This window comes from Oncorhynchus masou, chromosome 28, assembly GCF_036934945.1.
Source record: "Oncorhynchus masou masou isolate Uvic2021 chromosome 28, UVic_Omas_1.1, whole genome shotgun sequence".
Classification (NCBI taxonomy): Eukaryota; Metazoa; Chordata; class Actinopteri; order Salmoniformes; family Salmonidae; genus Oncorhynchus; species Oncorhynchus masou.
Genome location: NC_088239.1, coordinates 17167926 through 17183127, shown reverse-complemented (window position 1 = coordinate 17183127; position 15202 = coordinate 17167926). Strand labels below are relative to the sequence as shown.

The 15202-nt window shown below is 42.5% G+C and overlaps 1 protein-coding gene across 1 annotated transcript in view; it reads right to left on the bottom strand.

The window, feature by feature from the left end:
• LOC135516953 (histone-lysine N-methyltransferase 2C-like) overlaps positions 1-15202 on the bottom strand; it is a 119579-nt gene that overhangs the window by 43823 nt on the left and 60554 nt on the right. The window contains exon 6 of the mRNA XM_064941012.1: positions 1358-1622. Coding sequence (XP_064797084.1) covers positions 1358-1622 — 265 coding nt within the window. The remainder of the gene's footprint in view (positions 1-1357; positions 1623-15202) is intronic.

Here is a 15202-nt window from a genome sequence, read left to right as displayed (position 1 = left end):
ACAAGGCATATTGACATTAGGAAGAGACATGTGTAGCCGAGTGATTATCGGGTCCAGAGAGTAGCAATAGATGAGTCAGGGATCCAATTCAGTAGTCGCTACTACGCTAGAAGGAGACACGGCGATTCAGACAGCTAGCGGGCCGGGGATAGCAGATGGGCCTCAGGGGATGTCGCAACGTTACAGCCTGTTGAAACCACCTCGGATGGTTACGTCGGCAGACCAGTCGTGACGGATCGGCAGGGTTCCGTGTCGGCAGTAAAGATTCCAGGCCAATTGCGAAAGAGATATCGCAGCCCAAGAATTGGCTGATAGACCTTTTCGGCTAGCCGAGAGATGGGCCGAGCTCAAAGCTAGCTCCAGGCTAACTGGTGCTTGCTTCGGGACAGAGACGTTAGCCAGGAGTAGCCACTCGGATCGAAGCTAGCTGCGATGATCCGGTGTTAAGGTTTAGAGCTTGCGGTAGGAATCCGGAAATGTGGTAGAGAAAAAGCAGTCCGATATGCTCTGGGTAGATATCGCGCTGTGCAGACCGGCAGGAATTGACCGGGCTGAGGCTGGAGTTAACGGTGAGGACCACTAGGAGCGGCTAACTGACTATTAGCTAGTAGCTAGTTAGCTGGCAAGCTCCTGATGGGCGTTCACGGTTCTTAAGTATAAAGATAGCAGATCCGTACCCCATTGGGTGAGGCGGGTTGCAGGAGAGTATATTCAATCCATAGATTAAAAGTGAGATTAAAATATATACGAAGAAAACGATAAAAACACGGCACAGGACAAGACAAAAAACACACATTTGACTGCTACGCCATCTTGGATCTATGCCGGAGTGATGCTTCATGCAAATGTTTTTGATCAGTAGGTAAGTCCCAAATAGAAGGCAAACAGATTTTTTGTCATCTGTAGCATCAGACGCCACTGACCATTCAAAACAAGCTCAATAACTCAATGCATGCTACACACTGCTATTGAATATGCAGTAACCTGTATGGCAAGGCCTATTCTATCTTAATTTACCCAGTTTATCAAGAGATTTACCATTCAAATAAAATTATGACCATTATGTTGTTATACATTTAGCTTGGTAAAAGCAAAGTTAATTATTGTTTGATTAAAACATATATGCATACATGGCTGTCTCTGGTAAAAAAAGAAAAGACATGTTTTACATTTTCAAATTGAATGATATTGACCTATAAGAAAATCGGGAACCCCCCGAATGTACACAAATACTGAGCTCGCGAAGAAACCCACTGCTGATCACTTGTTGAGAGAGCGAGAGAGCGAGAGAATGTGCACACACACAAGGTTGTATCCTAACACCCACACCCCCAATGGATTGTCTGTTACATCTCACCTCTGTGCTCCCTGAGTCTATGGCTTTGTCCACGTAGAGCAGTGAATCCTGGGCCTCGCCGCGACACACCCCCTCGGACCAGGCGGCACAGTGCAGATGGGCACAGCACTGGCCTGTGGGGTCAAACAGGGACTGGACATTGATGTCGTCGGGGAGGCCGATCTGACCCAGCTCGTCCCAGAACTTAGGGGCCAGTTCCTCACTGAAGGGGTCCGTGCTGCCGGGTGCCGAGGAGGAGTGGAGACCACTGTCCGGAGAGCTGACCCTGGGGAGGGGGGGGCGACAGGTCACGTTCAAGATCAAGTTTATTTTTCACCTAAATAGCAGTCAAACCTAAATGTAACAGCATAAATGTATGAATAGGACAGACAAAGGATCTACACTAAAACTACTAAACATCAGTTATTGCACCAAAGAACAAAACTAATAGAAAAAGAACCACGAGAGAGCCTTGTATCCAATTTATGGGGATAGCTTTGTGGCAGTCCATAGTAGGGATTAAAACCCTGGTAACCGGGATCGTCCCATGACAATTCATGACATGCAGCAGCAAACTGAAATATTAGCTATTTTATTTTTGCCAACCAAGTCGATGCATGCAAACCCTTAGCCTAGCGTATTTACGGCACACAAAGTCGCCATAAATTCAAAGCACACACATAATTGACACTAACAGACCGCACACCAGACCCAAATGCAGTTTAGAGTTCTCATCGGACTGAACATTCGATCCCAGTCTGACCCAAGCCATGTGAGCTGAAGGCCGAGCCCAGGCCTGATCCGACATCACAGAAATTAAATGAGTCCTAACCCCAAAAAAAGCTAGATTTCTAGAAAACAGTAGGCTACATTGATTTCACTCAACATTCTGTTGTTTTCCCTGTTAACACTATCAACATTTCACTTTACTGTGGCAATTGTGATCGGATAAACGCAATATTAGCAACTTTCAATGTAAAATACTGAAACAAAAGGAAATATGCAAGAGATTTTGTTTAAGGCAGAACGCATCGTAGTAGGAATCTATTGCACACGACTCAGCTCATACAATACCAAGACCTGTGTGACATAACCAATTAGAGCTGCAGCAGGCCAATATGCAAACACACCAATGCTATATACATATCTGTGCCATTTACTTTGAACTGGACTATGGTCGTGAGAGGATGCACTTGTTTTGAGATAAAAGTAAGAGCTGCATGTAGCCACGTGTGCACATTTTGTTCATATCCTTTGCTAGTTAATACGTTTTTAGCCCAGTTATAGATACTTTGTAGTCAGCAATAGGGGGAGTGATTGCTTCTTACAAGAACACAAAACATGTACAATTCTAGACCTCTTTGAAAAGTGAGTCAGGTAAAGAGCTTTTGTTCATCTTAAAGGAGCAGTGTTGTATTTTGAGACAAGTTTGAATAAAGCAAAGTAGCCAATAGGCAGAGGGTAGCACGATTTGTCTGATTCTCTATAATCATGGTATGGGAAAAATAATGCATTTTATTTTGTAAAGTGGTTTCCTGCATCAAACTCAGACATTCAGACACCTACTTGTCTGATTAACAAATGGATAAATAGGTTAATATCAACCCCTGCATGTTTTTTTCAAAAGTCGCATGGAATGTAGGCCTAAATTGAATACCACAAAATGGCTGTTACTGTAGGCTGAATGACAGAACCACTATTTTCTTGTCAATGCATTTTCTCTATTGTTTATGATGGTAGGCCACTCTGGTAGGCCTACATTATGATCAAATAGCCACAGTAGCTTATTTGGCACTGTTACAATTGTAACAAAGCGGGTACAGCCTCAGTGTTCACAGTAAACACACGCTGGAAGTTGAACAGAATTTTCACAACTTTCAAGTTTGCGCTCAAGCAGACCTGAAATTTGCTCAGCGCCAAAATAAAGTAGAGGGAACATTGCTCATGATCATCTTTATTTTAGATTGATCAAATATTAGCTGATTAGAACATTTTGCTAGCATGTCGTATGGGTGGATTTTGCTCATCGCTCGCGTAGTAGCGTGTCCTACTTCTGACCAAAATTGAACGGCTTAGACACGAGACGTACACTACTGTTCAAAAGTTTGGGATCACTTAGAAATGTCCTTGTTTTTGAAAGAAAAGCAATTTTTTTGTCCACTAAAATGTCATCAAATTGATCAGAAATACAGTGTAGACATTGTTAATGTTGTAAATGACTATTGTAGCTGGAAACGGATGATTTTTTTATGGAAAATGTTCCAATGGCACGTTGTGTTAGCTAATCCAGTTTATTATTTTAAAGGGCTAATTGATCATTAGAAAATCCCTTTGCAATTATGTTAGCACAGCTGAAAACTGTTGTCCTGATTAAAGAAGCAATAAAACTGGCCTTCTTTAAACTAGTTGAGTATCTGGAGCATCAGCATTTATGGGTCAGTCTATTCTTGTTCTGTGAAATGAAGGCTACTCCATGCTAGAAATTATCAAGAAACTGAAGATCTCGTACAACGCTGTCTTCTACTCCCTTCACAGAACAGCACAAACTGGCTCTAACCCAGAATAGAAAGAGGAGTGGGAGGCCCGGTGCATAACTGAGCAAGAGGACAAGTACATTAGAGTGTCTAGTTTGAGAAACAGACGCCTCACAAGTCCTCAACAGTACCCGCAAAACACCAGTCCCAACGTCAACAGTGAAGAGATCTTCAGTTCCTTGGGAATTTCTAACGTGGAACAGCCTTCATTTCTCAGAACGAGAATAGACTGGCGAGTTTCAGAAGAAAGTTATTTGTTTCTGGCCATTTTGAGCCTGTAATCGAACCCACACATGCCGACGCTCCAGATACTTAACTAGTCTAAAAGAGGCCAGTTTTATTGCTTCTTACAAAAGTCATTTACAACATTAACAATGTCTACACTGTATTTCTGATCAATTTTATGTTATTTTAAAATGGACACATTTTTTGCTTTTCTTTCAAAAACGAGGACATTTCTAAGTGACCCAAAACTTTTGAACGGTAGTGTATGTGGCAGGGTCTACAGACAATCACAGGCTACAAAGGGAAAATCAGCAACGCCGCAGATACCGACATTTTGCTTCCGGACAAGCTAAAACACCACCTTTGCCCGCTTTGAGGTTAACACAGTGCCACCGACGCGGCCCGCTACCAAGGACTGTGGGCTCTCATTCTCCGTGGCCAACGTGAGTAAGACATTTCAGCGTGTTAACCCTTGCAAGGCTGCAAGCCCAGATGGCATCCCAAGCCGCGTCCTCAGAGCATGCGCAGACCAGCTGGCTGGAGCGTTTACGGACATATTCAAACTCTCCCTATCCCAGTCTCTCCCTATCCCAGTTCAATCTCTCCCTGTCCCCACATGCTTCATCACATCCACCATTTTACCTGTACCCAAGAAGGCGAAAGGTAACTAACCTTAATGACTATCGCCCCGTAGCAATCACTTCTGGAATCATGAAGTGCTTTGAGAGGCTAGTTAAGGATCATATCACCTCTACCTTACCGGACACCCTAGACCCACTACAATTTGCCCCAATAGATCCAGACGATGCAATCGCCATCACACTGCCCCATCCCATCTGGACAAGAGGAATACCTATGTAAGAAAGCTGTAGTCAATGAACAGCACAGCATTCAACACTGTAGTACCTACCTCCAAGCTTATCATTAAGCTTGGGGCTCTGTGTCTGAACCACACCCTGTGCAACTTGGCTCTTCAGTAAGGCCATTCTACTGCCAATGTTTGTCTATGGAGATCGCATGGCTGTGGGTTCGATTTTATATACCTGTCAGCAACGGGTGTGGCTGAAATAGCCGAATCCACTAATTTGAAGGGGTGTCAACATAATTTTGTGTGCGTGATATGATGTATCTATCTATAGTGTACCTTGACACTTGCCCACTGCTGAAATGCTCTGGATTATTTGAGTAGCATGATAACGCTTAGAATTTATGAACGGCCTGTTTTGCAATTCACAAAATGGTCATTGGCGATCAAAGCTACTCTATCATTACTAACTATATCAGTTTCACTTGCTGTGAAATCTTTACAAAGTGGCGCAGCCAAAAACGCAATGTGGCACAGTGACAATCTTACTTTGGGAAAACCCTAAAATGGTGACCCTATCTTGATTTTAAACACTTAAATAAGCACTTCAGATTTTAGCTTTATTTCCCGGGACTCAAGGGATACATTTTCACTACTCCCGGTATTGAAACTTGGTAGAATTTTTTGAAAAATATGTATCCCTAGTCTTAAATCTGGCTTGATATCTGTGGCTGGTTGGGATAGGGGATGAGACATTAACAGCGTTTTTAACTGATTCAATGGAATATGATAATTGCATTACGTTCAGCTCCATTGATCATTAATTCTGGCAGTGCTATGACACTGTATCAAGGACAAGTCGTGCTCATTGACATTGTAAATCCCCACCATTCTCTCCCTCGGTATGAAAGCGTCAGGGTAGAAGTTGCCCTTTGGCTAATGCACAAGAACTGGCTGGTCAAGCCCACACACACGCCAGCCTGACACACAATCTCACCCTCTCTCATTCCCAACGGATAAAGCCTATTCCAGGATTTGGGGAATGGTAGTCTGGAGTCAGCTCTTTTCCCAGCCAAGGAAGCAGTAGGGTACTGGGGATGAAAGGCTACTGTATACTCCCCCTGCCACAACATCTGTATATGCCTTAATAAAAATAACTATTATACTGTTGTGTTGATTAGGGCGTGCAACGGAAAACATTTTTAAACATTTTTAAACACTATGCAACAGAAAACGTAGATTAGGGTTTCAGGGAATTTTCTTCCATTTGATGCCTAATGAACACACTCCCTTTAAGGTTACAAAAGGCTGTGGATGGGGAGGTGGAAGACGATCAAACACCGATGTGCTGTGGCTCTGACATGCAAACAAACCATATATCAAAAGCTCCATCTATGAATTTAAGAGTGGTGACATTTCCCTACTACAGTGTTTATCCCAACTCCAGTCCTCAAGTAAATATTGTTGTTGTGGCCTCTGGACAAGCACACCTGATTCTACTTGTCAACTAATCATCAAGCCCTTGACAAGTTGAATCAGGTGTTTTTGTCTGGGGCTATGACAAAAGCATTTGCTGGTGGGGGTACTGCAGGACCGTCGTTGGGGAAGACTGCCCTACTAGACCCATCCCTCAGCTTTATCGCAAACAGAGATGCAGGGCTGCCGTTGGGCTCAAAAGCGAATTACAGATTGTGCCTTAAAGGGAAAGCATTCCAAATGGAGGATTTGGTGGTGAAGAATGCAATGAGGGTTGGCCTCGTAGGCCCGAGCCAAAAAGCCTAATATGCAATCTCCTATCCCTTTTCCTCCATTTTCTCTCCCTCTCGTGTTCGCTCTCATTTTGCTCAGCTGTGGCTCGTACCTGTCTGAGCACATTCCGCACATAAATGTTATGTTCGGCATGAAAACGCTGCTGCTTTAAAAAGCTAAATAACCTTCTGGAGGTTATGGACACGTCTTGTAGACAATTTGATCATATGCACATCTTTTGGCCCCAAACATTGGCCTTTTATTTTCACAACCATATGTAAATCCATTGGAAATGAGTAAGCTTTTGGAGGGACTGATGTGAATGACATATATGCAGCTTATTTGTGTGATATAAACAGCTTTTCCATGTGTTCATTTACCATAAAGAATCAAAGTGTTCAATCAAAAAAACTACATTTGTTGAATCAGGCCAAACTGTTCGCTAAAGAATCCAACCATTGAGTATCCACGAGGCTTTTTATAATGAGTCATATTCATCAGGGTACACCGTAGGAAAACGTTTCAAAAACGTTGTGCAACGGACAACATTCCTTTTCATGCGTAGTGAACGCAACCCCAATTTTTCTGTCTTATCTAAACCAAGCCCATTTCCCACCTTGGTGGTTGATGAACGTGCTGGCTACGTGTGTAAATACACTGTGGTCTTACTCTCTCTCCCTCGGACAGATGCCTCTCATTAGACAGAGTAGTGTTTCATTAGGCCTGTGATTACTTTGGGCCTGTCAGTCAAAATGACTTTCAATTAGATCACCTTAACGAGAGACCCTAATTAGCAACTACACACACATTTAACACACAGGGAATTAGAATATAGAGAATGAGACGGCCCGATGCACGAATCAAAGTATGCATACATACCTACACACAGAGGGAAAGAAGGACAAACACAAAATTGTTATTTTCTATTTATTTAACTAGTCAAGTCAGTTAAGAACCAATTCTTAATTATATTGACAGCCTACCCCGGGCAAACCTGGATGAAGCTTGGCCAATTGTGCGCTGCCCTATGGGACTCCCAAACGCATCCGGATGTGGATTCCGTCCCTGGATTCGAACCAGGGACGGAAGTGACGCCTCTAGCACTGAGATGCAGTGCCTTAGACCACTGCGCCACTCAGGAGCCATATCCACATGTAATCTGTCATGAGGTCACGCACCCCCTTACACAATTTTTCATCTTATCAACAGCCAATACAACATGCAGGGAGAGTGACAGTTCATCCTTGTCTCGTTAGGATACCTTCTCTACCATCTCCTCTGATCTCTCCAAAGCGGTGATTCATTGTGATCTTATTCAGGCCAAAACAGAATGGGGTCTGTCCCCAGACCACCTTAACACTTCTCTCACACAGTCCACCTTAACACTGCTATCACGCACGCTTGTTATTGTTTTCATTCTTCAGCTCCCCATCTAGAACTGGCACGGCGCCAGCCCTGGACTGACTGACCAATCATGGGGCTCCAAAGAAACAATGCATTTGGGCCACGTTGTCCCCGTCAGAAACCTTCCTGGGTGAGAGCATTACGTCACCGCCCCCTCAGGGAGGGAGGTGACACTCGATTGGGTGTCTTCTGACGGGAGGTCTTTGTCAACAGTGGATCACGTGAAGCTGAAAATGACGAGAGAGAGAAAATAGAGAGCAGAGCTGAAGAAGCTAGAAGAGCCTGCCTATGAAATTCTCTCTTCCTTCATGGATTTTTATCCTCCACCCCATCCACCCCTCAGTCCCTTCCCCCCCTCCAAGTAACTAATCACTGGGGCCATTTCAGCACCACAATAATTGACCCAAATTGAAATTGAGCGCCTGGGTTCATTAGCATGCATTCACTTATTTGGGTCATGGTACTCCATCTATCTTTCTCCCTCTCTACCTACATGCCTCAAACAATGCACAATGGGGAGACCACTAATTTAGTTTGATGGAGAAACTTGGACACAGGGGTTAATCTGTTTCCAGCCAGTTAGAGGCAAAGCCATGGGTCGAATTCATTAGAATACAGCGTGGCAATAGGTTTTGCAATGTAAATGGGGGAATTTGCAATGTAAATGGGGGAATTTGCAAGTTCAGATAGGCACCAAACAGAAGGAAACGGACAAACATTGAGGGACTAACAAATATAAACCTTAACAATATTTCAGAGTAATTATTTCACTTCTTTAGGTTCTTTGGCTTCTCTGGTGTGAGTCTGGGAGAAGTCTACTGTCTATAAACATAACAAATATACTTACACATTTATTTACCAATTCCAAGCCACATATTTGATCAGCAACAGGTACAGTAGGCATGTTTATGTGTGAACACATGCTCACAATAAAACAAGGTGGCCACCTCAACCTAAGTCATGCCTCCACCTCCTCAACCTAAGTAATGGAATACACCCCTGAAATGGACAAAAATGAATGGGAAGTCATTGGCCAAACCATATACACGGTGTCCAATACCACCCAATGTGGCGTTGATTCGTTGATTGCAAATGCCATATGGCAAATGCCAGGTGTAACACTTTGAAAATCCAACAGGTGGCGAGCGCGCTCCACCGTGGTTTTTCATATTGCAAATGCAACCAAAGTCAACATCCAAAAGCAAAATTTTGAAAAAGTGAATTTTTTTCAAAAACTTATCACCCCTTAAAAAAGTGCTTTCTGGACCGTTTTTTGAAATTCTTTCGATTTTTTTTGTCAATTATACATGTGTAAGAACTGTATGAACATACTTTTGTCCAATTTTATTATCATCATTTTTTTCACTTGCGCATAAGGCATATGTTTTCTCCATTTGCAATATGATTTCATAGGAAGTCAAAAGTCAAGTCAAAAATAGCAACATTTTATAAAAAACTTCACACACCCTTAAAAAAAGTGCTTTCTGGACCGTTTTTCGAAATTCTTTCGAATTATGTGTTAATTACACACGTATAAGAACTGTATCAACATACTTTAGTCCTATTTTATCATATTTTATTTATTTTTTTACTTGTGCATAAGGCATATGTTTTGTGCATTTGCAATCTGATTTCATAGGAAGTCAAAAGTCACTTTTTCTTTGGCCAAATATCATAAGAAATTTGACGTGCTCAAAAATGCTAAATTGACTGGCCTGTTGAACACAGGATGGCCGGGCAGTGATAGTTGCTCCTTTGCATCACTCGTTGTGTTGATTTCATCATGTCCATTTGGTGATGTTTTTTTCACCATAGAATCATATTGCAAATGCACGTGCATTTGCAATATGTTTCAATGGGCATTTACCATCACGAATTTGTCATGCTCAAAAATCATGCAGATATGCAAAATTGACTGGCCTGATGAACACAGGATGGCCAGGCAGTGATAGTTGCTCCTTTCCATCTCTCGTTGTGTTGATTTCATCATGTCCATTTTGTGATGTTTTTTCACTATTGAATCATATTGCAAGTGCACGTGCATTTGCAATATGGTTCAATGGGCATTTACCATCACAAATTTGTCATGCTATAAAAATCCTGCAGGAATGCAACATTGACTGGCCTGATGAACACAAGATGGCCGGGCATTGATAGTGGGTTTCTCACTGTTTTCTCACTTTTGCAAAGTCACTGTGCATTTGCAATATGGTTCAATGGGCATTTACCATCACGAATTTGTCATGCTATAAAAATCCTGCAGGAATGCGAAATTGACTGGCCCGATGAACTCGGGATGGCTGGGCAGTGATTCTGGTTCCTCTCCATCGCTCGTTAGGGTTGATTTCAGAATGTCACTTTGGTGATGGTACCTCACTGTTTAAACATATTGCAAATGGACAAGAGTCACCAGCAGGTCACCGTCCATCAGTCAATTAGATATCATTCTGACACCAAACTGATACAAACTGACACCAAACCCACTTTTTCCAACTCATTTAGTAGCCAAATATCACATACTACAGAGATGGCCCAAAATTCACAACGCATTCTATTCAAACCATAATAAAAACATAAAACACATAGTTACGTTCCAGCTGCGGGTCCAGTTCTCGGCCCATAGAGACGGAACCCAACGTTTCTGTCCAATAGCTCATTCAAGGTAGCTGAGGCGACCCCGAATCCCAAGTTTCGGCAAAACCCTAATAGGTGCTGAAAATTCACTTTTTTCCATGACTTGCTACGGGGTCCTTGAATGAGCTATCGGACAGAAACGTTGGGTTCCGTCTCTATGGGCCGAGACGGTCGCAATGCACCTAGTCTTGCGACTCTGGGACATTTCTAAATGTCGTCATTTCCGTGATGCAAAAATAAATTGAAGTCATTGCAAATGTACGAGGCTGTTTCTCGATACGAGAACCTTCTAGAGCGACGTAACTTGTGGCGAAATCTGCTCGGAGCCTTCACCGTGCACTGCCACTTTAAGAGCGCATGAGCAGTAAGGAAGGAGGAAATAAAGAGAGCTCGTTCAGATCTTTGGGGAGGCGCTCTTGGCTGGCGCGACAGTTTGATTGTGTGTGCTGTGCTGCAGAAGTTTTGTTTGTTTTCAGCGTTTGTAGTTTATAAAGTATTTAACTCAATCATCGTTGTGATCACTTTAGATCGTGGTTGTTTTTGTTTGGGACCGCGCCCGTTATGGATCGCATGGATTAGTAGCAACATTGTTGCAAAGCTTTAACATACAAACCAACAAACCATCGGACAGTCAGGCCGTACACCGGCAGGCCTGAAGACCACAGCTAAGATCTCTTTTTCTCTCTCTTTCTCTTCCCTCTCGTTCCAGTGCTTTACCCTGCAACAGACTCTCTATTTTTCAAATGTACTTCCCATTGAAGTTCATTAGAGCTGGACTATTATTGCCCTGCCAGAAGTATTTTGATGGACATTTTAGTTAAACGGGAGGTTGCTTGCAAGTTGTGTATTGTTATGTGAACTGTATTGAGGTGAGGTGTACTAATGACATGTGGCCGAGAAGACTGTGGACATTTTTAAGGCCTTTGTTGTGTCGATGAACACCCCCCACATTCATACCCTCTGCACTCATCCACTAGAAAATAATACAGATTATTGCAAATCCTCTGTTGATGACTGGGTTCGTTCTTGTATGAAGTTGCTGTTTAATTGCTCTGCCATTATTAGTATTAGTATTATTGTATGAGGTATTCTTGTTGGGGTTACCCCTGTGCTGTGATGTGGGTTTTATATGGTGAGTATTCTCTTTTCTCTCCACTGGCTATCTGGTAAACAGGCTACACTCTAGGCAGTCTCTTCTGCTGATGTGTGTGGGTCTGGTAGTGGTACTCTCTCTATTCTACTCTTTTCCTTTCGGCATGGTTAATACCTGCCTGGCGCCCGAACAAAATCTCTCTTTACCCCTCTCTAATAAATACCGCCACAAACTCACCATCGACCTCAGGTCTAGAACAGGATTCTAAAGTTTTGGAACTCTAGGTCTGACGGTTCTTTAAAAGTTCCAACAAGGGGACAAAATGGCGCCGTAGAGAGAACACGGTGTTTCAGCGAGCTCTCATGGCTTTCGTAAATTGATATTCTTACATTAATCTCCTAGCTTGAAAAAGTGGTAGAATTGGCTAAATAAGTTACCATATAATGAGTCTTGACGACTATTTCGCAAAAATCTCCGACAATATGCCCAATAGAACTACTAAGAAGTCGACCAAAACCACCACCCCTGTGGATGTGCATGAGGAGCTAGCTAACTTTAGCGAAGCTAACACCATTACAGATCCTGGCACAATGGACTTGATTATTCAATAGATGACTGATAAACATTACTAAAGTGATCGATGCTAAGATAAGAACAGTCTTGGAAGCAATAGCAGGCCATTCAGCTGAAATACAGAGGGTTGTGGAATGTGTTGTTGAGGCGGAGGGAAGAATTGCTGCAGTGGAAACTTCAACTACATCTATGGACGCTAAGATAAAAGCACTTGAGAAACAGGTGCGCGAAATGGTGGAGCACATTGACGACTTGGATAATCGAGGACGCAGATGCAATGTTCGTGTTGTGGGACTCCCGGAAAAATCTGAAGGGACACGTTCAGTAAAATTCTTTGAGGAATGGATCCCTGGCTACCTACAAATGGACACTAAGGCTGGTCGGGTGAAGCTGGACAGAGCCCATCGCTCTCAAGCACCGATACCTGGTCCCAATCAGCGCCCACGGCCGGTGGTTATAAATTTCCACAACTTCACTGACAAGCAGCGCGTCATGGATGCGGCTAGAAACATCGGCTCTGATGGTAGTCAACATAAAGGTCCAAAGGTCTCATTCTTCAATGATTACTCCACAGCGGTTGTACGAAGACGCAAAGCGTTTGATGAGGCGAAGGCTCGACTCAGGAGAATGAAGATGGACTACGCACTGTTGTACCCGGCCACATTGAAGATTATGGTCAACGGATCACCTAGAAAGCTTTACACACCTGAAGAGGCTGCTGCGTTTATTGACTCTCTCGGGTAAATAACTTCAAGCTGCACCTCCACAGTATTGAATAACTTTGTTTATTTTTGGTTGAATCTGATCATGAAACAGTTGTGTGAGTCCTCACGTGCTCCGGATCAGTAATATTCGTATCTTTATTATTTTTCTTGCTAAAGTAATAGCCGCTATAGCTCAGACTGAGATATGTGTGAATCCATACTGGTGCCCAAGCTTGGTTTTAGGTGGAAGAGCCTCAATTTTCTTTTATTGATTTTCTTTTCCATACATTTAAAGGATGAGGTTATAGAGTGGCAATGCGGACTTAAGAGTCTACGTTGGAGAGTTGAAATCCCCTGCATGTTAGCTAGTGGGAAAACCCCCTTTTGGATCTTTACATGTTTAATTTTTGGGTTTAGTATAGTTCGAGTTCAGGGTTCATATAGTTTGTTTATGCTCAGTGAGATAGAGGAGAGTTCAACACATGGAAAAAGGTACCACCCCACTTTTACAGTAGGATCTAGTCTGGATATTGAATGGTCAAGATACAATGGCAGGTAATAGACTGCGTGTATGTACATGGAACATTAGAGGGAGCCATACCCCCATTAAAAGGAAGAAAGTTCTGTCTTTTTTGAAAAAAGAAAATATTGATATTGCCCTGTTGCAAGAAACTCATTTGGATGATAAGGAGCACCTGAAATTACAACAAGGGGGGTTTGGTCAAGTGTTTTTCTCATCATTTACATCCAGAAGTAGAGGTGTAGCAATTCTGGTGAAAAAGAACTTACCACTTAAGGTCTTGAATTGTGTGAAAGATAAATTTGGTCGCTTTGTTATAATTAATGGTACTTTACAAGGGCAGAACATTTCCATAATGAATATTTACTTTCCCCCTGCTCAACCCCCTGATTTCCTCACTAAGGCGTTTCTAGATTTTTCAGAATTAAACTCGGACACTGTAGTGGTTGGAGGAGATTTTAACTGCTTGCTGAACCCCCTTATTGATAGGTTTCCCAGCGGTATAGCTTCACTCTCTCCTCAAGCTAAGTCACTTAAAGCTATTTGTGATGATCTGGGGTATGCGGATGTCTGGAGAGCCTTTCATCCCTCCAATAGAGAGTTCACTTTTTTCTCTGCACCTCATGGATGTCAGACTAGAATAGATTATTTTTTTATGCCCAGGACGTCTTTGCAGTCTGTTTTATCCACTAGGATAGGAAGCATAGTCATATATTTGTAAGTCGCTCTGGATAAGAGCGTCCGCTAAATGACTTAAATGTAAATGTAAATGTAAATATCTGATCATGCTGAGGTGATCCTAGACATAAAACTCAACGGGGCATTCAATCGGTCAAGACATTGGAGATTGAACACAACCATTCTTAAAGACCATAATTTCACATCATATTTTACTACAGAGTTTAAAGCGTTTTTCTTTATTAACTCTCAATCAACAGATAACTCTTCGCTCCTTTGGGAGAACTGTAAAGCGTATGCCAGGGGTCTGATTATGTCATACACAGCTACTAAGAGACGAAAAAAGCTGGAAAAGCAAAACATGTTAGAGGGTGAATTAGGAACGAAAGAAAAGGACTATATTAAAACGCCCACTCCTGCCCTATTAAAAGGAAATATCAGTCATTAGATCAACGTTAGACTCTCTCCTAACACAGGAAGCTGAAAAGAAAATGAGATTTGTCAGGCAAAAGCTATATGAACATGGCGATAAGCCAGGAAAGTACTTGGCATACCTAGCTAGAAAGAGGGCTGACTCTCAGTCAATTGCTACTATTACTGACCCTGATGGTAATCATTTATATGAAAATAAATTGATAAGTGACTCATTTAAGAAATTTTATACAAACCTTTATGCCTCAGAACTGCCAAAGGATGCACCCAAATTAATGGAGAACTTATTTTGTAAGATTGAGCTCCCTACTATCTCCGAAGAGCAGAGGTCCCTCCTTAATGCCCCTATTACCAAGGAAGAGATAATGTTCGCAATTAAGAATCTGCAAAATGGTAAGGCCCCAGGACCAGACGGGTTTTGTAGTGAGTTCTATAAAGAGTTCCATGACTTGATCCTTGAGCCATTGCGTGATATGTTTAACCATTCATTTTCAAATGACCAACTTCCTCAAACG